Raw genomic sequence first — 27,114 nt, forward strand, 5'->3', positions numbered from 1 at the left:
AATTCTTTTCAAGGTATTAATGAGTTTCAATATGTCCTTATTTCATTTCGCGATGTCATGAATTGTATCGCAGATAGCTTTAATTATCCCTATGTTTAATTCATTTTAAGATATCCCAAATCCAATTCCAGATATCTTCAATTCAATTCAATTCTAGACATTTTCATTCAAAATATATTAAGGCAATTGAAGATATCTGTACTTTATACTTAAAATGTGAAAATGTCTTGCCATAATGCCATAGTAAACTGACTCAAAGCCGAGCACACTTTGTGCAGTCACCGTAATGCCGGACACCTGCAGGTTCATAATTAGTACCATCGTTTAACGTCCTTTGTAATGACACAGCCGTAGATCGAGGCCGACCTTTCGCTGTCCGCTTCATAAGGCCTCTATCTTATCATCATGAATCTAACCGCTGTCATACAGTATCAGGGCCAGATAAGGGCGTATGTACGGATATAAAATATGCACGATACGGTAGGAAATAATTTAGAAAACGTAGCAGATACGCACCACAGCAATGTTGCACGGTCATAGAATCATTTACAGACGTATTTATCTGAAAAAATATTGTTTTATTATTTATTGACCTTTTTACACAAGAGTAGTGCATATATGAAACGAAACACAAGATTACTGATCCGCCATTAAATTCCATTCAGTACTCTAAATGTACTCCTAGGTTTTCCAGTACTCCTATATTGAAAAAATAAGGAGTACGTATGATGTTGAAAAATCATCTGAGACCTGCAGATGCCATAGTAATGAAATTGGTCGATCCTGTCAGTTGTCGTATATCCATGCTTTTCTTTAATACGAGTCCATTATTGCACGTTTATCTACTAGGGGTGGGTATTGCAGAGAATTTTCATATTGCGATATATTGCGAGAAAGCATATATTGCGGGGCGGTGTGGTAGCATATTGCTGAAGCGCTAGCGTTCGCCTGTGACGCTGAAGACCGGGTTCGATTCACCACATGGGTACAATGTGGGAAGCCCTTTCTGGTTTCACTCGGAATTCCGGTTGATGTTGTTGAAACATTGCCAAAGCTGCTTAAAACATTGCTCACTCATTCATTAGGTCGAAGACAAAAGTTCTATTCCATTCATGACTACAATGTGTAAAGCCCAGTTCTTGTGTTCCCAGTCCTGATGTTGCTGGAATATTTCTCAAACATGATGGACGCTTGCGTAAACACACAGAACAACAGATTTTGATTGTCCGGATAAATGGACGCTTGCGTAAACACACAGAACAAATTTTGATTGTCCGGATAACTGAACATGTTTAATGCATATTTTAGCCATGAAGAGAGCATCGAGACCATTAACCTGATCAACTTATTCCAGTTTCAATGAATGTCTTCTGGATAGCAGGATTTCTGGATAGCTGACGTCCGTTTTAGTGGGGACTCACCGTAGGCAGAGAGACAGACAGACACAAAGGATTTAACATGTGGTACATAAGATTTATTATATCTATACACTGTACGCGCATGTTTTTTAAAATATCTAAATAGGTTCGGTCATGGGATAATGAAATCAGGGATATACAAGCAAATAAAAAGGATATATTCCATTTTCTTTAAGTGCCGTGGATTTCGGAGTGTCTGACGACAGGATTATTGAGAACACAGTTTAAACTGTTGAATGCGTAGAACGCCGCTTTGGATGGTGTTTTAGTTTATATCACGATGTTGTGGCTTACTGTGGCGATACAGTCGTAGGGTGTTACCACCTTCGACATCATGATTTTGTTCAACGCCACGCCACCCTCATCAACATTCTAGAGTGACAGAGCCTGACCACTTATGTCATATGGCAAAGACAGGTTGTTGGGACTAATTCTTACTGAGAGACGTCGGGGAAAGTGGACCACAGTAACTGAACTGACGTACAAAAGAAAGTACACTATGGTGTTTTCAAGTTTTGGCAACGCGTAAACAACGTTTGTGACATGTGAGTCAAAATCAGAACATTTTTCAAACAATTTACGTTATTTTACAAAAAGCCTTGGTCTTCATCAACCCATGCTTGTCGCAAGAGACGACTAACGGGATCGGGTGGTCTGGCTCGGTGACTTTGTCGACACATGTCATCGTATCCCAGTTGCGTAGATCGATGCTCATGCTGTCGATCACTGGATTGTCTGGTCCCGACTTGATTATTTACAGACCGCCGCCATATAGCTGGAATATTGCTGAGTGCGGCGTTGAACAACAGCCACCCAACCAACTACGCTCAATGGAAACTCAAGGCTTTAAAACTACATGTATATATAAAATGGAGGGCGGGTAGCTCAGTAGAGAAAGGGGCCACAATTCATTGGGAGAGTCACAGGTTCGTCAGACATCTAAGACTTCTTTGATTGGCATTAAGACATTGTCGGTTCGAAACAAAGCTTCTTTCTCCCTATGTTCTTGCTTTGTCAGCAATGTCGGTTTTACCAAAGTAGGTAACCGTCTAATCACGGCAGTGATATTACTGAAATTTTATAATCTGTTTTAAACTAAACTATCACCATCGAAAACATTCAAACTGGTACATAGGAAAGTAAGACCTGACACAGAGTGTGTTTTTGTACATAAAGGAGCATTGTGTTGCTATCCTGGGAAATCACAATGCCATAAAGCATGGATTTACTTCATACGATCATGAGAGGGAGACGCTGGCCCTCTGAGTACTTGTCCTCTACAAACTGACAAAGGCAGATGGCGTTGCGGACGTGCCTAGGGCCATGTTTGACCTTGAGCTGACCTTCCTTGTAAGCGGAAGTGTAGTCAAGGCAGTGGTGTTGAAACAGCTGCGATGCCTGTGAAGACAAGTTGATCCTTACAGTATTGTGGCAAAGTTGAATTACAGTATTTTGAAGGCAACGAATTGACCTACGGGTGGATTTCACGCAGTCTTCAGAATATACTAATATAATGGCAACCTATGTATGCTCCTTGGCCCCAGATAAGACGATCTTGTTCATCGACTAAAAGGCAACTGACTGCATCTCCAGCTCAGCCATTACAAGAACATCCTCTGCCCAACCCAACTATTACATCTCCAGCGCAGCCATTATAAGAGCATCCTCGGCCCAACCCAACTGACTGCATCTCCAGCCCAGCCATTGCAAGAACATCCTCTGCCCAACCCAACTATTACATCTCCAGCCCAGCCATTACAAGAACATCCTCTGCCCAACCCAGCAGCTCAGCCATTATAAGAGCATCCTCGGCCCAACCCAACTGACTGCATCTCCAGCCCAGCCATTACAAGGCATCCAACCCATCTGACTGCAGCAGCAGCCCAGTCTTTAGTAACTGCATCTCAAGCTCAGCCATCACTAGAGCATCCTCGGCCCAAGCCCCACTGACTGCATCCCTGGCCCAGTCATCACTAGAGCATCTTCAGCCCAATCCTAAATGACTGCATCTCCAGCCCAGCCATAACAAGAACATCCTCGGCCCAACCTTAAATGACTGCATCTGCAGCCCAGCCATTACAAGAGCATCTTCGGCCCAACCCTTACTGACTACATCCTTGGTCCATTCATTTCCAACAATATCCCTGGCCTAAGCCTTAATGAGAGGATCACGGACCCAACTCAACATTGATTCACTGAATTCATTTGCAGTCACAAAAACATGGAACATTAATTTTGAAAAGTTGTTATCGATTTTACGACTGCTTCTGATCTACTGAACGTTTGGGATCGTGATTGTCAGAAATGAGCTGACGATATTACCCTTCTCCATGAATCATCGATAATGTATAGAGAAGGTATGATTCATATATAACAAACAAAATATATACAGTACTAACCTTGTCTGCATTTGAACCAGATTCAAGATGTCTTCCTTCAATTCCTTCCAGAAAATTGGCCAAAAAGTTCTGAAAGTAATCAAAACTGTTACGTTTTGGTATGTTTGTTGTTTAACGCTGCACACAACAATATTCCAGCTATACGGTGGCGATGTGTAAATAATCCAGGCGGTCTGTAAACAATGGACCAGACAATCCAGTGACTGACAGTACGAGCAATGATCTATGCAAAGGGGATACCTCATGCATCAACCTAGTCAGCGATCCTGACCACCTGATCTTGTTTGTCGCCTCTGACGACAAGCATTCCAACCTTCACAGGTAAACAGTTACCTGGGGAACGAGGAAATACACACTGCAAACTGGAGTCACCAGTTTCACTAGTTTACATCACTATGAGATTACACAACTGACGTTAACCATGACCCTTATGAAGCGATAATCGATATCACATTGTGTGCACTGTTACTCTCAACTTTGTAGGTACTATACCTGTACAAAGATCAGTCAATATGCAGGTTATAGTTGTTTTATGCAAAATCACCAGTGCTTACTGAAGCTCGAGGTAGTTAACACAAACCCCAGGTATATAAATGGATGACGAATCTGACTATTCTGGATTTTTATGATTACTTTACATCAAAGAATGTCAATGCACACTTTTCAAGTTATACAATATCATCATTAAAAATGAAAAAGCATGAACAGTTTCGTACGTACCTTGCATTCCGTTGGATTATAAAACCAAAATTGGAGCTGAAAATAGCGATGGACTTCTTAATACACTTCCCATCAAAAGTTTAGACCCACTTAAAACACTCACTATATGTTATGAATATATATATGGTATCGAAGATTGATTTCACAACTAACTTGCGGGAACCATCTGCAAACCTTATGCATATGAATTGTACGAGGATCAAGCATCAAATTGCTGATAAGCATGTGCAAATATCGTGCATGTGAACATCTGCGTTTTGGTGTAAAGTTTTGTTAAGAATTCGCCAAATTTCACTGATTTTGTTTTTTTTTAACTCATGACAAAAATCTTACCAACGTTACGAATTTGTTTAACAATACATCAGTTCATGTGTAAACAGTACCTTCAAGCAGTATGGAATATTTTGCAAAATTTAGTTAAAGGTCACATGCAACGTAAAACACAACTTTGCAGATTCTGATACCTTTCGGTATGGACTTACCGAAACAAATCATTAAAAATGCAAATTCAACTTATAAAGTTGAAAATAACGCGATGATAAAAACCGCGCGAAATCGGAGTTCAAACGATTCACTTATTTTCCCCCGAAAACTGGTTTCAACAGCTGGGCTGCGCTCATAGCACGTGCGCAGTGAAATAGGTTCGCGCAACCTGGAAGCGGGCTGTCCGGTGAATATTCGGTGAAGGCTTTGGTGTGAGCTATTTTCCTAATGTTTTGTTGATATCTCACAGGCGCGAGCTTTTTATATGTTATGACAGTAAATAAACTGTTTATATAATTTCATTTGTCTATTTCACCACACTTCTTCCTACCGAGTCACTTTCTCAATTCGACACTTAAAAGCAATGTCATCATTTAGCGTTGACAGAATTTCTAACTGTGATATAGATATGTCGTTGTCACAGACAAAACTCAATGTCTTGTTTTATTGACACCTGTGTGTCTGCCTGCCTGTCTGCTAATGACAATATTCAATACACAACTGCGATCACTGACCACATGCAATTTGAACTTAACACCAATCAGGCTATACACCATAAACAAAATGCATTGATTTATGGCCCGAGTTCGGTCTCTGTTACATTATGTAATTACACAGACAGGCAGGTGGTGATACTTGAACACATGACATGTTATGATGTCTGTTGATTGCAAAATGTTATACACAAAAAATGAACATGTATTTACAAAACCCAACATCTCTATATATACACACACACAATGAGCCGTGAGGGCATCTGCAAACGAACCAGCCGTTACACTTGAGTGCACACCCACCCGCTCTGACTGGGTTCGGTATCCCAGCTGCTTCGTTTCTTGGGAAGTAAACCCAAGTACACAATATTGCACTTTTGATTTGCGATTGTCCGCTTATAATTTTGTTTATATGTTTTTTTCATACCAGCAATGTATATTATATGTCATGAATAAGTGATAATTGTGTTTTAATTATGTTTGATTTTTTGGTTGCATGTGACCTTTAAGAACAGCTGGCTGAAGTAAGTGGCTATATTGACACTGGTACGTCTAACCTTTTGATGGGAAGTATACACACGTATTCTATGAAAGAATTGTCCTATTTTATCAAAGTGAAACTAACTCGAACCAAGAACACAGTATTATTAGCATCAGAACTATATCTAATAATGAAAAATAAATTTACTTCATTAAATGGCATGAACAAGTAGACATGATGAACAAGAAAGATCATTCTAAGGTCCCTTTCGTTTTAACAAAGACATTGAATATCCATGACCCTTGCTCAACATGTAGTTACCATTAGGAATAAGGAAGAGTCATCAGATTTAAAATAATAAAATCCTTAGAAGAGATGAGTTCTAGGGGGCTTTACGTCTCCAGAACGGCCAATTAGGTGTGAAAATATTAGACATGTAGGGTCTCCCTTTTCGGACGAAAAAAGAAAAAGCAAATATGTCACAATTTATCCTGATGTAGGAGATCTCATGGCAAAAGTGTTACAAGATTAAACATTATTTGAATCCTGTGAGCACTCCCTTTACTTACAAACTTTAAAAAATAATGGGTGAGTGAGTTTAGTTTTACGCCGCTTTTAGCAGTATTCCACCAATATCACGGGGGTCGGGTATTGGAGACACCAGAAATGGGCTTCATAAATTGTACCCATGTGGACAATCGAACCCGGGTCTTTAACCATTAGGATACCCCTCAATCCCTTAAAAGATATTGAGCGCAAACCAGATTCGAATCCACGAACAGTATGTTTCAGGTACGCTAAAGAGACGTAAATTTGCAGGGCGAATTACAATGCCCTAGGCTGTTGGGCCACCCCTGTACCAATGGTGCAATGAAATTGAGGTGATTGCCAGATGGAGAGTGGAATGATCTCTGTTGAGAACATGCGATTTCAAAAAACGTTACGAGTACTGACATATGTCCGGGTCAAAATGCAACCAGCCGTTTGCATCTTATATCCTACGATGACGTTGTACTTCAGAAATATCGCGTTGACTTCAGCAACTGCTTTTCGGAGTCGAGACCGTCTCTGGAATTAAAGTAAATTTTCCTATATCACATTTTGACGATTTTCGGGGAGTAGTAATAATTTACACAGATTATTCAAGTATTATTCAAAATGTCACCATCATTTATAAGGATTTCGCGATGAGTTGATGTTTTGGCTCAATCTACATGAGAATAGATTTCATAAAGACAGATTCTATGAAGACGCCGAAAATCTTTCTTTGGATTCCAACAGCCAGGAGAATAAATTGAAACAGGAATCTATCTCAAGTGTAAAATTATTATTAAAGTCTAGGTTGTCTCAGCTCTGGCTTTGTAGCCATTCTGTTGGGCATTGCTATAAGATAAGATATTTCAGGAAGTAAATGTCAGTCTTGGCCGAGTGAGTGAGTGGCGTTTTACATACCGCTTTTGTGTGGGGTAGGGAACATGCCCAAACAACCCATTTTAGTCGGCCATTTTTTTTTTATGACGTCACATGTGTGTGACCATTGTGTGACCTAATCGACTGTAGAACCCTTAAGCCCCCTTTGGGAGTCTCCTTCCAACCCAGGTGTGTGTGTGTGTGTGTGACCTTCAGGTTGACCTTGGTGGTCTGTGATTATTATTCAATTATTTTATGAGTTTACCGAGTGTTCACACAGCAAAATCTCTTTTCAACGTAGAATTAATATTACACAATGAGGGGAAATTAGTTGCTACTTATTAGGTCAAAAGCTGTGAAAATATCAGAGCGCATTTTGTTAAATCAAAGGTATCACTAGCCAGTTTAAAGTACGCTGTCATTGGTGATTTGGTACACAAGGAACAACTCCGAAGTTCTGAGTATTTATTTTACATATCTGTGAACAATAAACGATTGTAGCTGTTAGCAAATAAAATTCATGCACCATGTGGGCCCGTATATGATTATTGCGTGCGTGAATGGAGGGTGCAGTCTATGCACTACTACTACTAAGAGCAGAATCGCTTGCTCGCTGAGTGGGGCCGTAACTGAAGAGACATGTGACAGCTGTGATTGGGTGAAATAGTATAAGGTGTTATGTTTGTTAAAAGCACCTCCACCCAGTCATTAAAACTGACCACCATTTTAAGTATTTAATGCTGTCATTTGTATCACCATGACTTATGCGAGAACAGATATGTTCAAGCAGGTGACAGTTGGTGCGGACCTTGGAGGGTTGATGTGTTTAGCTTCCTGTTGTGTGTGGCTTCCTGTGCTCGCAAAGTTAGCCGGTTCAAGTTGACCAGAAATTGTTTTATTGTAATTTAAAGGACAGACTGTAATCATGTGTACATGGAATGGTCGTTGATAATTTTCAGCGTGGTGGTGAATGTAGTGTCACAAATGGTCAGCTTCCGTTGTTTAAAGGTCACATAAACCCTAGGGGGTAACAATACATAAATCACTAACTGGCATCCTTATAAATGAAACCCCGTCATTAAAACTACTCATTTCGACCTTTAATTGACTTAAATCGACCTTTTTGACAACAGTGCACAATTCTCATTCGCGAACGAAATTTCAACCAATCAGAGCGGCGCGACTCTGTGACGTCATATGAGGAATAGCTTTGAGGGCCGATGCAGAATTCATCTACATTTTAGGGGGTAAATTATCTTGTTTACAGGCTTGTATAAACCTGAAATCGTGACAATTGTTGTGGAAAATGAAAGCTATATGTTCTCACAATCTACTGTCATTTAATTTTGTCTCCTGCTTTGCCTAGTTTCCGAGTTACAACTTGTTTTCATAGACGCTTCTGTCACAATTGATTGGTGTCGTTAGGCCCTATTTGTATAATGACTGATCCAAATTGATCCCATTTCTGTGTTTTTTTACCTCGATATTTAATCATGTCATGTAAAAATCTGTTTGTATTCTCAAAACAGTGTCGGCCCATAAGTTTTCACATGCAATACAGTAATTAATACTCCCTTGTTATAACCCGTGTTAGGTGGTATAAACCTACACATGTTATTTGTCATCATTCACTTGATGGTCAGTTAATGAATTTATAACAGGTATAATTAGTGGTAACACACTTAGAATACCCGACAAAGGTTCCCATTTGGCATTTCTTGTGTCTGGAGTAAATATTCAACATTATAAACATCGATCAAAGGATTAACTGATAACACGCTGATTGATTAATTACTTTTATCTTACACAGCGGAATTGTCAAAAGGTAGTGTTTATGTATGTAGATTTACTAATCTATACTGAATACACTCTGCCGTGTCGGTGTCTGCGTAAAAACAACGTCCTTCTTTCAAAGGATTAACTGGCAATACATTGATTGATTGCCCATTATTGGCTAACTAAATTACTGTTTTTAATGAAAGGCGGACATTATGCAATTAGTTGCCAGGTGTGCTATCTTGGGTGACCAATGAGACTACACACCAATCACCTGATCAAGACAATATCACTTTTTCGTATATTAAACTGTTTAAAGGCACATCATTTGGAACAGTTTTGTGGATATTGATGGATACATTCCTCAAACAAGGTAATGGCCTGATATTGTTCCTATAACTTTAATCTGTTTTAATTTTAATATTTGCATTTTTTTTATATATTCATTTGTCGTAGCATTCAACAGAATCATTGTTTTCGCCGTGAAGTGTAATGAGACAGACAACATACACTAGGGTGTGTGTGCGAATTATGATTCACATTGGCAAACTATAAAATGTCTAGATATTACAGTTCTGTTATAAATTCATTATAAGTATCAGCAGATCGTCAGCTTTTTATTTAGTTTCAAAATGCATAAAAGTATGATAATAAACTAATTAGGATTATAAGACCAAATATAAAGACGCACATTGACTAGTATCTACATACTGGTGAGTGGACATTAACCATGTGAATGTAGCAAGAAATTTATCGCGCAGTATTGTGACTTCGACCCCCACCTCGCTTCCGTGGAAGAAATCGTTATGTTATAAGTTGTGTCATGCAAAATCCTTTTGGTTATGATTCCAATACATATTTAACTACGAGTAGAAAGTAGTTTTGATTTTCTAACTTGATGAAAACAAACTATAATCTCATTAATTCTAACAGACTTTACGATTTTCAAAAAATGGCGGCGCCCTGTCGGGAACATCCGCCAGTCTGAGGATAAATGCTATTTAGGTTTGTTTTCACTGAGTTACAAAATCAAAACTACTTTCTACTGGTAGTAAAATATGTATTTTATTGATGGCCAATAGGATTTTGCATGACATAGCGTATAACATAACAATTTCTCTCCTGGCAGCGAGGTGGGTGTCAATATAATACTACTTACAATATTATTGTTACTTCGACCACAACCTCACTTCCGAGGAAGAAATCGTTATGTTACAAGTTGTGTTATGGAAAATCTTTATGGTCATCAATAATATACATATTTTACTATAACTAGTAAGTAGTTTTGATTCTTTAACTTCCGTGAAGCGATCTGAACACAAGTAAGATATCGTTTCAGGCTTCCACAACGCTCGCTTCGCACTCACAAACATAACCCATTTAGCACGAACTGCGGGGTCCTGTGGAAATCTGTGCATGGTGACACCATCACCCGACCCCTAGGAGCAATTGACGACAAAGCAACGATCCGGCATGTCGTCGTTCATGTCGAGAAATCATCAAAATGATGAGCGTGCTACACACTTTCTATACAACTAACTGAAAATCGTTCCTCATATGACGTCACTGCAGTGCTCTGGCGACAGAGTTACGTAACCTGTCTGTGGTTTCGTTGGCGGGCGAGAGGGAAGCAGGCGACTTTTTGGCCACCACAAATCTTTCATATGTAATGGTTAAAAGAGTAACAAAAAACAAAGTTTAGTGGTTCTGTAAAGGTCAGACTGTAATCATGAGTACATGGCATAGCTGTCGATAGTTTTCAATGTGATGTTGAATGTATGCTGACAAGTGGTCAGCTTCCCGTTATGTAGGGAGAGAAGTGTTTGACCGGTTTTAAATAAGCAGGAAATAGTAAGCAGTTTAGGACTGATGGTCACAGAATATCTCAAGTAGGGTGTCAAGTGGTTGTACAGTGATGAAATGATTAAGCATTTGTCATATATATTACTGAATAAGAAAACAAACCTACATTTGTTCTCCTGTAAAACTTTCCAGTGCTTTTACTCAAAATCTTAAAGCTGAACTTTGCTCTTAAACTGCAAACATAAAAAAAACCATCCATGAATGCTATATATGACACTTGATATAAATAAAACCTTGTATTGTATTTTCGTCTTGGGTTTTGTTAATATAGCATGATGCATGTTAGTCATGTTCAGTCGTATTTGAGATGGCACCTTGGGAAGAGTACTTGAATAGGATTTATTATGACCCAAAAACACGCTGGTAGTTATTCTGGACCCAAGAAGTTGTATGAAGCTGTGAAAGCAGAGGGTCAGTTTAAAATTGGTCTACATCGTATCAAGAAATGGCTCAAAGGTCAGGAGAACTATACTATGACTCATCAAGTTTGGAGAACATTTCCAAGAAGACACTATGTGGTGGAAGGTTTAGACATCACTTTCAAAGTACAACGATGGTGTGAAGTATTTATTAGTCATCATAGATCTATTTTCACGATATCTATGGGTGTATCCACTCAAATCTACAAAGGGACAAGAAGTGGTGAAAGCATTGACCCATTTATGGAAGACACAAGATCGTAGGCCTGGTATTTTTCAATCCGACATGGGTTCAGAATTTAAGAATTGGTGGGTAAAAGCCTCTTTGAAAAAGCACAAGGCAACCAAAATGTTTACACTGAATGAAACCAAGGCCCCCTATACTGAGAGAGTGACTAAAACCATTAAAATGAGACTGTATCGATACATGTTGAAACACTTTACCTACAGATATATGGATATCTTACCAGATGTAGTCAAGAGTTACAATCACACTAAACATCGTTCCTTAGGACAGTCTCCTGCTAGTGTAACTCATAAAAATGAAGTGAGACTCTCTCAGTATTTGATTAAACCCCCAAAAGTGAAACAGAGTAAAAAGAAGTTAACTTTCAAAGTGGGGGATAAAGTCAGAGTGAGTCATCTGAAGAGAACTTTTGACAGAGAATATCAAGAGAAATGGTCTGGTGAATTTTTTACAGTAATGAGAAGATATTGGTCTCAAGGCAATGACATGTACAAATTGAAAGATTGGGGTGGTGATCCTATTGAAGGTGCCTTTTATTCATCAGAACTACAAGCAGTGGTAGAAAATCCAGATCAGGAGTATAGAATTCAAGACATTGTAAAAAAGAGGACCAGAAATAAATGAAAAGAAGTGTTAGTGAAATGGTTCCATTGGTCTACAAAATACAATTCATGGATCCCAGAAGGTAATGTGAAACAGTATAAAAGCACAACGTAACCTGTTTTTAAAGTCATTTATGATGGAAGACACTGAAGCAGCAGTATCTCTTATGCGGAGTACATCATCTGACACCTGGACATTTTTGGGAAAAACATTATTATTTACATTGTAGTCATTACGTGTATTGTCAATTTGTCCTTGGACAAAGGAAGGTCCAATTTGTGGACCGCACTACTCAGCAGTAGTTTGGGATACTTGTTACCTAACCCCAAGATTAAATCTAAACATGGATAAATACATTACGGTCAGAAGTACAGATAGTGAACACCTCTATCCCAGCAACAAACCTTTTAATGTCAAGGTGGGTTTGAATGAACCATTACATCTTGACCAAAGGTGGAGGAATGGACTAACGGAAATATCTATATTGTCCTGGGACATAGATAAAAAAAATCGGAACGTCTTGACATATATGTCTATTCCTCATTGTGCGATTCATCATATGTTGGAGAAACTAAACAACCTTTACTCAGACATTTATGTCTCGCGGGAAACCAAAAAGAACGTTCTTTTTCATTTTCTCAGTGTCAGTATGTTAGAGATTTTCAGACTGTGGATATCTATATAAAAGACCATGAGGGCAATCCAGCTTCATTTATCCGTGGACCAGTGACAGTGACACTTCATCTCAAGCCGCTCCCGTTTTGGTTTTCATCATGAATAATCCACAATACAAACTCTTCGTACCCGATGCAGATAAATGGACACGGTTTTACATGCTAAGGGTTGAAGAGAAAGGAGATCCGTATCATTCTATAATGCGTGGAGGAGAAAAATCTGCCATGATGTCTGTGGATCGATATTTGGAACTGTATGACCCAGAGTGGAAGAAAGGCAAACAAAAACTAGAAACCACAGAGCAACCTAAGATTAATTTTGTTACCCCTACTCAACAAGTGGTCGAACAGGCCATGGCTCTTATTCAGATGCAGAAGAATGGGGGATCTAAAGCTAGAAAAAAACGTTCCTCCCAGAGTCCCATGAAGAAACGGAAGACGACTTTTTAGATAAAAGCAGCCAGTAGATAGGTTTCCTGCCACTTAGACTCGGACCACCATGCAGTCAAGAACGTGTCCCGTGTGCAATTTCATTATTCCAGAAGGGATGCCATGCTTAGACATCTCAGGAATCAACACAGATGAGCAATGCGGCCGCCACCACCACCACCACAAGCACCAGCGCCACCACAAGCACCTCCTCCTCCTCCTCCACCACAAGCACCTCCAACTTTAAAATTTTGAGTAAAAGCATTGGAATGTTTTACAGAAGGAACAAATGTAGGTTTGTTTTTTTATTCAGTAATATATATGACAAATGCTTAATCATTTCATCACTGTACAACCACTTGACACCCTACTTGAGATATTCTGTGACAATCAGTCCTAAACTGCTTACTATTTCCTGTATTTAATTCCGGTCAGACACTTCTCTCCCTACATAACGGAAGCTGACCACTTGTCAGCATACATTCAACATCACATTGAAAACTATCGACAGCCATGCCATGTACTCATGATTACAGTCTGACCTTTAAACAACTGAAGCTGACCATTTGTGACACTACATTCACCACCACGCTGAAAATTATCAACGACCATTCCATGTACACATGATTACAGTCTGGCCTTTAAATTACAATAAAATCAACTTCTGGTCAACTTGAACAGGCTAACTTTGCGAGCACAGGAAGTCACACACAGGAATCTAAACACATCAACCCTCCAAGGTCCGCACCAACTGTCACCTGCTTGAACATATCTGTTCTCGCATAAGCATAAGTCATGGTGATACAAATGACAGCATTAAATACTTAAAATGGTGGTCAGTTTTAATGACTGGATGGAGGTGCTTTTAATAAACATAACAGCTTATACTATTTCACCCAATCACAGCTGTCACATGTCTCTTCAGTTACGGCCCCACTCAGCGAGCAAGCGATTCTGCTCTTAGTAGTAGTAGTGCATAGACTGCACCCTCCATTCACGCACGCAATAATCATATACGGGCCCACCAGGCGCATGAATTTTATTTGCTAACAGCTACAATCGTTTATTGTTCACAGATATGTAAAATAAATACTCAGAACTTCGGAGTTGTTCCTTGTGTACCAAATCACCAATGACAGCGTATTTTAAACTGGCTAGTGATACCTTTGATTTAACAAAATGCGCTCTGATATTTTCACAGCTTTTGACCTAATAAATAGCAACTAATTTCCCCTCATATGCATTGTGAAATATTAATTCTACGTTGAAAAGAGATTTTGTTGTGTGAACACTCGAGTCGGCAAACTCATAAAATAATTGAATAATAATCACAGACAATCAGGTCAACCTGAAGGTCACACACACCTGGGTTGGAAGGAGACTCCCAAAGGGGGCTTAAGGGTTCAACAGTCGATTAGGTCACACAAAGGTCACACATATGTGACGTCATAAAAAAAAATGGCCGACCAAAATGCCCTCACACACACACCCTTACAACAAGTATTATTTTTACAATATTCCCTCACAACCACACTGACATACTATAACAAATACTATACTTGAAAGGAAATATTTAGGAAAACATTATCGAAATCATGTAATAAAAATTCCAGTGGGATTGCTATAATATTTTGAAAAAAATTCCTGCATGGTATTTGATATGAATACCATTGTTTTGTTCCGTGTTTTTGCAACATTTTTCAGTTCCTGGTTAAATTTTAGCTTTCGCATTAATATTCAGATTGGAATAAAAAACAATTAGACTCCTTTAAGTAATGAACACAAAGATTATATGATTTGCTTTCATCAAAAAAGTTTCATGGAATCCCATAAGCTATTTGACTATACGTAACATATACTTACTATTCTTCTCTGAATGCAAAATGTTAAAGCGATGAACAACCAGAGAGATGTGAAAAACACTGGAAACATCATTATTGGCCATATCGCTCTTTCGAATGTGATTACCATCACCCCCAGGATTAAAGTAGCGATTCCCGCTAGAAGGAGGATCGTGAAGGTTGGCACACAACATGCTCCGTTGTCACAGAGGACTGCACACCAGCACCTTGCAGATCGAATGATGTCCATCGATTGCTGAAACTCATCTGGTGGCACCTGCACAGGCAGCCCAAGAAGGAACAAGTAAATGCCCAGATGAATAAAGTGGCTCTACACGTAGAATATATCCCCCAAACGTGCATATTTTGAAAAGTGCTTTGATTACGCCTTACAAGGGATAAACAATGTGAATGTGTTGCCCGAACACTACAGATATCCTTCACTGTGTTATCCATGGGATATAAGAAAACCTATGAGTCCTGATCAGCAATATAAACACCCATCCACAATAAGAAAAACACATCTGAACACCTGGTCTCAGTAGATACCTGACTCTCATCAACATACACACACCAGGATACTGGGTGTCAGCAACATACACACACCTGGATACTGGGTGTCAGCAACATACACACACCATGATACTGGGTGTCACCAACAAACAAACACCTGGATACTGGGTGTCAGCAACATACACACCTGGATACTGGGTGTCAGCAACATATACACAACTGGATATTGGGTGTCAGCAACATACACACAACTGGATACTGGGTGTCAGCAACAAACAAACACCTGGATACTGGGTGTCAGCAACATACACACAACTGGATACTGGGTGTCAGCAACACAAACACCTGGATACTGGGTGTCAGGGTGTCAGCAACTGGATACACACACCTGGATACTGGGTGTCAGCAACAGACACACACCTGGATACTGGGTGTCAGCACCTGGATACTGGGTGTCACACACACCTGGATACTGGGTGTCAGCAACATACACACACCTGGATACTGGGTGTCAGCAACATACACACAACTGGATACTGGGTGTCAGCAACATACACACACCTGATACTGGGTGTCAGCAACAAACACACACCTGGATACTGGGTGTCAGCAACATACACACACCTGGATACTGGGTGTCAGCAACAGATACACACACCTGGATACTGGGTGTCAGCAACATGCACACAACTGGATACTGGGTGTCAGCAACATACACACACCATGATACTTGGTGTCAGCAACAAACACACACCTGGATACTGGGTGTCAGCAACATGCACACACCTGGATACTGGGTATCAGCAACATACACACACCTGGATACTGGGTGTCAGCAACATACACACACCTGGATACTGGGTGTCAGCAACATACACACACCTGGATACTGGGTGTCAGCAACAAACACATACCTGATACCGGTCGTCAGCAACATACACACACCTGGATACCTGGTATCAGCAACAAACACACACCTGGATACTGGGTGTCAGGAACAAACACACACCTGCATATCTGGTATCAGCAACAAACACACCTGGATACCTGGTATCAGCAACAAACACACACCTGGATACTGGGTCTTAGCAACAAACACACACCTGTATACCTGGTATCAACAACAACCCCTAGATACTGGGTGTCAGCAACATACACACACCTAGATACTGGGTGTCAGGAGCACACACACACCTGGATTCTGGGTGTAAGCAACAAACACACACCTGGATACCGGGCCTCAGCAACAAAAACACCTCTGTATAACGGGTCTCAGCAACAAACACACACCTGTATAACCGGTCTCAGCAACAAACGCACACCTGTATAACCGGTCTCAGCAACAAACGCACACCTGTATAACCGGCATCAGCAACAAACACCCAGCTGATACTGCATCTCAGGAACAAAAACACAACTGGATACAGGGTCTCAGCAACATACACACCTGATACAGAGTCTCAACAACAAGCAGACACCTGAATACCTGGTATTAACAACAACACCTAGATACTGGGTGTCAGCAACATACACACACCTAAATACTGGGTGTCAGGAGCACACACACACCTGGATACTGGGTGTAAGCAACAAACACACACCTGGATACCGGGCCTCAGCAACAAAAACACCTCTGTATAACGGGTCTCAGCAACAAACACACACCTGTATAACCGGTCTCAGCAACAAACACACACCTGTATAACCGGTCCCAGCAACAAACACATGCACTAGACGCCAAAGGAAACGTTATCCACCTACCTTTATGAATTACTGAAAAGTACCAAAGATTTTTAGAAGGTTTTAGTTTACAATAAAGCTTAATAACACAGCTTTATGCAAATCACGAAAATAAATTCTCAAATGCATTCGTATTTGGGTGAAATGCATCTTTTTCAGAAGAGTTTAATTGTCCTATATTCGTCCATGCCGAATTAAACCAATAATAGTGATGTTGATGTCCAAAAGAAAGGTTGAAATTAAATTCTGCTTTGGGACAATGATAAACCATTTAAAGTCACCATTTTTCAACTATTAAAACAAGAAACAACTGTTGTAGAGTTTGTAAATTTGTAAAATAATCATTGCTATGATTTTTGTCTTTTAAAACATTTTCTGCTGATTTGCATTAGTGAAAACAAGTAAAACCTGTCTTTGATATTGTGAAAACATGTTTAGGAACATCTACAATTATCTTTGTTAACATTTTTGCTTGCAAACTAACATTTTTCTATTTCCATTTTACACATGGCAATATCAATCGCCCAAACGCAGCAATATTCAAACAGTATTTACATCCATTTCACATGCAGAATGATTGTATAGGGTATAAAGAGAGCCTAGAAGACATGATCTGATACACAAGTACGAGAAATATGCCACTATTAACAGCTGAAGGGAGAGAAAGAGTCAATGGGATGGTGCAGATGGGGTCGACATACAATGCTGTTGCCAACGCCCTCGGATGCCACCGTATCACGGTTAAAAGACGTATTCGGGGCTTCAGACAGACTGGGATCACCGTAGACAGACCAAGAAGTGGACGTCCACGCATCACAACGCCAGCTGAAGATAGGTACCTCCGTCATTAAGGAAGGAGGGTAACGTTTCTTTTGGCGTTTAGTATACCTGTATATCTCGTATCAGCAACAAACACACACCTGGATATATGGTATCAGCAACAAATACAGACCTGATACTGGGTCTCAGCAACATAAACAATCCTGGATATTGGGCCTGAGCAACATACACAACTGTATAACTGGTATCAGAAAGATACCAACACTTGGACACCCCGTATCAGTAACAAAAACATACCTGAACACCCTGTCTCAGTAACGGCTCGGGTATATAAGGGGTCCTCAACTGTTCTCCCAAGGGACACTTGAAGTTGGAAGATAGCTCAACCAACGCATCCATATTTCCTAAAGACAAACAGTAGTGAAGTGATCTTCTCTATCAAATAGCACCACTATCACCTCAGCTACTTTCAACGTATATTGACAACTGGACAACACGTACATAAATTCATGTACAGTTTTCCCAGAAGTTATTGAGAAAATCTTTGTAAATACTGATAACGGAATTTTAAAAAAAGGTGTTACATTATGCTATAAGGTACTCAATATGGGAGGTAACTCTTGAAGGCTTGATGATGAACCTTACTAAATCAACAGTTATCTCCCCTGGTGTGGCAGACGGCTTCCTTTGTTGACATGTAAGGTCTGACAGCAGAAGTGGCAAGAAAACTCGTTCTAGTTGGTTTTGAAAGGGATAAGACAATGCAAAAGAGTTAGCTGGTAGACATGACATTCCTCGGTCTACAATATACAGAACTTTGAAGAATATTCAGTCAGGAGTTGGGATTGAGCACAAGACAGGGGCTGGAAGGCCAATAAGTTTAGTAAGTACTGTGAAATATCGTAATAAGGTACAAAATATGTTTAGTTAAACATTGGTGTAAGGGAGATAACTCCGTTTTCTTTAGCGGTATGCAAGGAGAGCATAAAGGGGAATAACTCTCGAGAGTTTTGTGAAGGACGCTTAATGGTTTCTGAAATAAAAGGCTCTCAACTGCACATAACTGCACTGCACGGATCGCCTGCAAGATTTACCTACAAAATAATAAGGTCGTCAATGGCGAACAGGCACGACACGATTTAGTTTGCGATGAATAAATGAACGTAAACTCATTATGACAGTGAGGTGTAAGTGTCTCCGAAAGAATGTCGACTAGCGCGCTGACAGGTGCCATCAGTTCGACATGTTTTGGTGCATGTCGTTTGTGTAAACTGTGAAATAAACAAGAAAATTGGTGAGTTACCACTACAAATTCTGAGCAGGGATTTTGGCTCGGAATCGAGAAATCACGATTTCCGAGCTTCCGAAGACCCTAGCTCCCAAAGTACGGCTTCGACTTTTGTGCTGTATGTCTTATTTTGTAGGTAAATCTATTGGCTTGAAAATGTGTGCATACTTTAACTGGGATAAATACAGTGAGCATTGTTGAATTCGCCCTGAAACGAACTTGGTGTGTTGACCTCGTTACATCCCTTTCCTTTTATATAGTACTATGACCCCGATAGTGACAGTACACACCTTGACGGCAGTTTTAGCGTTACAAGCCCCTGTGGGAATTCCCTCACAATCGATGAAAGAAAAGATGTTTAAACTGGTTTAGTGCTCACGAAAATCAAGATTGGAATCATGTTTTCTTTTTTGATGAAAGTTCTGTCTGGCTTTTTCCGAACTGTGTAAAAATTTGGACAAAAGATACCGTGAAACCGATCTACTAACACCCAAAACATATCCCGAAATTTAACCAGTGGGGTAGGATATCACGTGGAGTGACGCCGTTGTGTATTTTCATTGGAAATTTGACGAAGGAACGATATGTTGACATCTTAAGTGATCACCTCCTTCCAACGGTAGGAACACTGTATGAAGGTAATTGGATTTTCCATTTTGATAATTCGGGCAACAACAGTGGTTGTCGCACGTAAATGATGTTTAAATTTTAAACTGGCCCAGCTACAAGCACAGATCTTAACCCTATTGAGAATGTGCGGGGACTAATGAAGGGCAGAATAAACCAAAGAGGACTTAGACATGTTGAGGATATGAACAGAGAAGTGGTCGAATATCGGGATACGCTGTCACGCAATTTCCTGCAAACTTTCATGGGTATGTCATGTATTGCATGGAAAGGAGGTCTCACAAACTACTGAAAAGACACTTAGACTGTAAGAGAATCATATCTCAAAATATTCCTTGAAGTAAAACGACTATAGTTTACATACATATATTAGATATTTGCCAAAACAACTTTATCGATATTTCCTGGGAATACTATGTTTCTTTCAGGTTCGTTGATTTTTAATGTACGATGAAAATGTATCAACAATATCATTATCAGTAACTGGTACACATTTATACCGTCGGATGTATCACCATTAGGACAGTACATTATGCCTTACCGTTATAAAGCTGCCTTACCGTGACGAGGCTCGATTCTCAATTCTTTTGTACCCGTCAGGTTACCGCGTAGGTCCTCTAAAATGGTATATGGTTCGGTTTCAGTAAATTTAAGTAATTTCGCGACATATTCCTTAAAAAGTATACAGATTGAGATGATATGAGAAATAAGATTTTATCCATTTCTTTTAGGCAAAAATGTCCAATTACTATTTAATTGAACAAATATAGTGATTGTTGTATTGGGAAGATAATGTATGGAATGTAATTATTTAGATCAGTATCAACTAAGGTATTTAGAGTTTCAGGATCAGGAAACACACCTTTAGAAACTATGGCCCCAATGAACCGCTGCCACCAGTCATAACCAGGAGTTGCGTCAATGTAGGTGAGGGTCTTGATACTGTCAGGTACAAAGCAACGCTTCACCATCACAGGCACCACCAGCAGCTGGCTCTCCTCCATGCTCAGGATCATCCCCATCTCAATCTCAAACATGCACCAGTGACTCTGAATGAAGTCTGGAGACAGCACCAACACCGTCTTCTCCGACAGTCGGATGTGTTCGGTGATGTTTTCAATGATACGCTTACCTCCGTGAAAGTCTCTCTCGTGCATGCTGCATCTGAAGCCCATCTCTGGCGACTCCAGACGTCTGGTGACCTCCTCCACCCACTCTCTGTCGGAGATTTCATAGGAGAAGAAGACGTGGTACCTCTTTCCTTCTGAGAGCGGAGGGGCAACACTTGTCCAGTGTGGTGGATGTTCAGATTCGTCCGCGTTTATTATCTCACCAGATAAAGGCTGGGTTGTCACGTCTCCTGTGCCTGTGAGTGAGTGAGTGAGTGAGTGAGTGAGTGAGTGAGTGAGTGAGCGAGTGTGTGGGCAATCGAACCCTCACTCTTTACGCTTTAACACTGTGATACCCCACCGCCTGTTGTGCCGGTGAGGTCATTATTGGGTCATCTTGAAAGATCACTAAGGTTGGTTTAACACTGAACCGAACAGCTTTATAACGGTCTGCTTCATATGGTGAACGTCTGACAAACCAATCTGGGATTTGAACCAATGATCAAATGTTTCTGTCAGCAGCCCGGCATATCTTTTACCCATCAAAAAGAAAAATTCAAAATATATGTGTAATAAAGTTCATTGAAGATGTGTTCAATGTATTCAACATATAAGTACGTCAGTTGCATGTGCCAGAACTGCTGTCTTTACTGTCTCATTGGGACAGTGGCATGCAGGCCTTGGTTATTTTCGAATTTTGAAGATATGTTTTCGTTCTTTTTTAGACTGACTGACTGACTGAGTTTAGTTTTACGCCGCTTTTAGCAATATTCCAGTAACATCACGGCGGGGGACACCAGAAATGGGCTTCACACATTGTGCCCATGTGGGGAGTCGAACCCGGGGCTTCGGCGTGACGAGCCAACCCTTTAACCACTAGGCTACCCCACCGCCCCTCTTTTTTAGAAGCATTTAATTTCCCTTGTGTTTATTTCATGATACCCCTCTTTCATTGAACACCTGGTACCATCGACATTTGATACTGATTCAATAACACATGATAGTCGACTCTGTCTTTGGTGGAGATTTCCTACTTTTATGGAAATCAATCTTGTATTTATTCCCCGAAGCGCATTATATGCCTTCATAAACGAAGAAATATGCATGTAAGAAACTACGGTTACCACTACCCATATCCCAGGAAACATAGGATGTCTAACGTCTTACCTGCTCTAAAAGATGGAACAGGTCTAGAGTGCATGTTTTCGATACTGGCAGAGGTGTAGTGGCCATCGTGACGAGTGGAAGTAGATACGCTGTCAAGGTCACTGAGATCCTGATTACTGTATGTTGATGCTGAACGAATGGGGTTACGTCTTGGGATGTCCAAAGGAACTGGATCAGCAGTCGTCGCATCAGGAGAAAAAACGACTTTTCTCACAGTTGGTTCGTGTTCTTCTTCGTGTTCTTTCAATCTGTCGATCTGGACATTCGTGCTGAGAGACGTGTCGTCCCTGAAGTCGATGCCCGTCGTTGTAATGTCGTCACCGGGGCTTCTAACATCAACACCACATCCAGCTAATTCATCCAGAGATGGACCCCGAAGAGGCTGTGGAAGGTGATACGGGGATTCTTGGATGGATCCATCCTCTGGTTCTGATAGCAGAGGAGTAGTGTCCATCGTGTACGAAGGAGAACCAGTCTTATTTACTGTTGGCCAGAATCGTTTAATTTCTGAAAAGTAAACAATTTAGTCTTATTCTGTAACCATCTAATGTCTTCATTATTTACTTTTGTGAATGTATTGACTGTTTCATACCTCATTTTTATCATTAAATAATCGAATTTCATGCAATATTTTGACTTAACAAGGTTAGGAGGATTTTTGATTGAATGACCTCCCTTCTGGTTTACGAAATACACACACAAAAAACGATCCCGTGGTACCAAAAGAGCTGTTTGTACTTTCGTTCTAATAACATTGACCTTCATTCTCGGCCAATACCCTACAGAAAACTTCAAACAGCAAGCATGGCAATTATCATAAAGTCAACATGGCAACATCGTCTTTCAAATCAATTTCTTTCAAGCAACATATTCCTCATACCCGTGGTTAGAAATGACTATTCAGAATTTAGGATATTGCCCGCGATGTCATAAATATAAGTCGCTTCAAAATATAGGGTCCCGCTGATAAATTTCCTCATTTCAGGTATATATAGCAACCTCCTTCACAAATAATTTTCTACAAATAATTGGCAATGTTTCAAAATTGAGCATCGATACATTGATATAAAGTTTCCTCATGGAACGGATGACAGCTTGATTAAACATTAAAGGCAAATGTGTTTAATTAAAAGTGGCAACAGTTCTTTCATATGATAGTATTTTTTCAGTTTTCGCATATTTATAGCATCTGTGGTCCCTCTGGAACAATTAAAGGTAATTTTACCCGAAGTATGGTTTTCCAGATTTAACATATATCATTTGAAAATCATATACAAGGAAACAAAAGTCGGCACTTTCCATCTAGATCAGCAAAATGCCTGTTCAACAGTAACAGCTCCGTGCTTTACAAAGTATCAACAATACCAAATATATCTAAGATACTGTTGAACTATCATTAAAATCACACAATATAACAAAAAGCTCTTAAAGGTATAATTCTGAAGAAATAACACAAAAACAAAAACAAATCATATGTTGAGTATGAAAAAAAAAAGAATAATAAATTTTCCATGTCATTAAAAATACTTCATGCTCATCAAAGAAAGGTGAGTCAGTCCTGTCACCATAATGCAATCATCATTTCTACATATAATTTATTATCTCTTTTTCTTACTTGTCAAAGTGCATTCCCAGCTGACGTGTCAGTGAATGTCACTAAGTTCAAAATCACGGGAACATGTTGCAGGTCTACACCCACATGCAGAAGTACACCACAGGTTCAGCCTCTTACAGCTACACCTTCCTGTTCATTGACTTTTACATGCACAGATATGAAGCTGAAGAAGGCCCTCAGGTGCTGGAGGTCCATCGGTAAAGACAGGTTTGCATAAATTGTCCCACCCATATACATATGGCATGGTGACAAATTTACACTATTCTTCTGATTCTTTAAGAACTGTAGGTATTGAAAAGTATTAAACAGACCTCATCAGAAACTTCAAATCTCAAATATTTATGAATATATTTTTTAAAATCTTTAATCCTCGCAAAGACACGAGCATGTGACGAGGGCCTGTGGCTATGGGCGATCTGTTCCTGGGTGTCTTTCGACACTGAGCGTAGCACAGCAGACCCCGGGAACCAGGCTGGACCCAGATTTGACAAGAACCACTCGTACAGAGTCATGGAGAGACTACCAACCAAATCGTCCATAACAAACGCTTAATACCTAAAAATAGATCTTGGGCCTCCCCAAAGTGAAGAGTGCTGTAGAGTGAACAAACAACCGACACAAAGATATTTGAATATTTATTTATGTGTACGATATCAGGCATATGTATGGTATTTACCATCCGGACTAGAATCGTCTGAGAGAATGCCCTGATGCCTGCAGTGTACAGGCAGATACTCTGCTCTCAGTAAATCTCCACAAGAGCAGCGCCACAGTCGGCTAGCCATTCCGACGCTAAGAGCACACTCACGTATTACACATACTATGCAAACGGAATAATAGTTCAATAACAGACTAGGTTTACTAAAGACGTCCTTCCTTTTAAAAATCATGAAAAGTCAAAGGTTATTCCAGAATGTGTGATAAATAAATTATTAATTCCTTTCTTTACCATAAACAACATCATGCTAATTAAGGTCCATCTTGTTATGAAACCAATCTATTTAAAATCAGATCATATTCATTCGCAAAGTGAAAAGTATGACATGTAATGGTAATTGTATTTCGATATCGAATTAAATATATATACTCTACTGTGATCTTTTAATTGTTGAGATTTACGCTGAATTAACCTGCAAAGTTAAAATGAAATAGAAAGTACAAATAACTACCTCTTACATCTAATGGAGGCTTCGGATATTGTGTCAACTGACATTCAGGAGTAAGTGGACCAATAAGAAGCGAAATAGACACATGACATAGCAATCTAGTAGTTTATGAACACAGTCTAAACATTAACTTGACGAAAAGAGAATCCCTACCTTCTTTTCACGAGTTATTCGTGGCTGCCATTTTGATCGAAACGAAGCAGCCGGGATACCGAACCCAGTCAGACCGGGTGGGTGTGCACTCAAGTGTAACGGCTGGTTCATTTGCAGATGCCCTCACGGCTTATTGTGTGTGTATATATAGAGATGTTGGGTTTTGTAAATACATGCTCATTTTTTGTGTATAACATTTTACAATCAACAGACAACATAACATGTCATGTGTTCAAGTATCACACCTGCCTGTCTGTGTAATTACATAATGTGACAGAGACCGAACTCGGGCCATAAATCAATGCATTTTGTTTATGGTGTATAGCCTGATTGGTGTTAAGTTCAAATTGCATGTGGTCAGTGATAGCAGCTGTGTATTGAATATTGCCATTAGCAGACAGGCAGGGAGACACACAGGTGTCAATAAAACAAGACATTGAGTTTTGTCTGTGACAACGACATATCTATATCACAGTTAGAAATTCTGTCAACGCTAAATAATGACATTGCTTTCAAGTATCGAACTGAGAAAGTGACTCGGTAAGAAGAACGTGTGGTGATATTATAGAATGAAATTAAGTCTCAGATTCAACCAACAGATTTGAGAGTGAAGAGAAAGTATAGTTATCTTCCAGTATACTGGCTTGTAAAAATGCAATGCTTATCGGATCACAAAAACCCAATGTGGTAGTTTCCGGAGTATGCGGTCTGTAAATAATCGAGTCTGGACCAGACAATCGAGTGATCAACAGCATGAGCATCGATCTACGTATGCTTTTGGGATACGATGACATGTGTCAACCAAGTCAGCGAGCCTGACTACCCGATCCCCTTAGTCTCCTGTTACGACAAGCATGGGTTGCTGAAGACCAATTCTAACCCGGATATTGCAATGTTGCAGTGAGGTGAATGTGGAGTCACCCAAGTGTCTTCTGATATTAATTATCTATATCAACACGAATAGATTAAAGTTACAAACATCCGAGGCTTGCTGATGTTTTCACTTTATTCAACGAGTGTTGATATAATTGATATCAGGAGACACAAGTGAATGAATTTTATGTATCATCGAAAGTCATTCTTCATCAGTTATCAGTAAAAGAATGAATTTAACTGAATACAAAACTGCCATTAGGCCTCTTGAGCAGTGATCTCAGCAAGGCTATAGAATTGTGACGTCATCAGCTTCATGACATCATAGCATTGTGATGTCATCAACTTTGCGACGTCGTAGCATTGTCAGCTGTGTTCTTAGTGATGTCAAAGCTTTGTGAGCATTAACTGATGATGTAATAGCATGTTGACAGTTCAATTGTTGCGATATCTACAACATTGATACTACTTGTAGATAGCGCTTGTTATTACCCATAGGGGCTAGGATACACAGGTGATTATTTTTTTGATAATCGCATATGTGGTTTTCAGTGATTCTCAACGTTTATTGGCAGCTAAGCAGAGAAGAAATATGATTGTTGACGGAACTACTTTTCGTGATCAAAGTTCATTGACAACTTTTACCGTTTCATTGATAATTAGAACGTGCTGTACTCACACATTCCGAGATTAATAAAAGAAAACATAAAGGTTAAAGAATATGAATACTCTTTTTATTAGACATTATTATTTCGAAATAAAATTGCGTTATAAATAGTAGTCTTTCTAAAATAAATAACCTTTAAAAAACCCAACAACAATCGTT

The 27,114-nt window shown here is 39.7% G+C and overlaps 1 protein-coding gene across 2 annotated transcripts; it reads right to left on the minus strand.

The window, feature by feature from the left end:
* Nucleotides 1-1,452: 1,452 nt before the first annotated feature.
* LOC124272340 lies at nt 1,453-25,503 on the minus strand. Of its 2 annotated transcripts, none has more exons than XM_046707514.1 (10): nt 25,416-25,503; nt 22,482-22,988; nt 21,068-21,571; nt 20,766-20,822; nt 18,588-18,694; nt 15,280-15,534; nt 6,950-7,063; nt 4,538-4,573; nt 3,818-3,886; nt 1,453-2,816 (listed from the first exon to the last, which is right to left on the minus strand). In XM_046707514.1, exons 2-10 carry the CDS (start codon nt 22,933-22,935, stop codon nt 2,649-2,651), a joined length of 1,764 nt encoding a protein of 587 aa, XP_046563470.1. In that variant the 5' UTR covers nt 22,936-22,988; nt 25,416-25,503; the 3' UTR covers nt 1,453-2,648. The 2 variants fall into 2 exon arrangements, with proteins under 2 accessions (XP_046563470.1, XP_046563471.1); XM_046707515.1 differs by lacking the exon at nt 25,416-25,503 and adding an exon at nt 24,097-24,378.
* Nucleotides 25,504-27,114: the final 1,611 nt, after the last annotated feature.

Source organism: Haliotis rubra, unplaced genomic scaffold, assembly GCF_003918875.1.
Source record: "Haliotis rubra isolate DU_JTF1 unplaced genomic scaffold, ASM391887v1 Scf1689, whole genome shotgun sequence".
Taxonomy (NCBI): Eukaryota; Metazoa; Mollusca; class Gastropoda; order Lepetellida; family Haliotidae; genus Haliotis; species Haliotis rubra.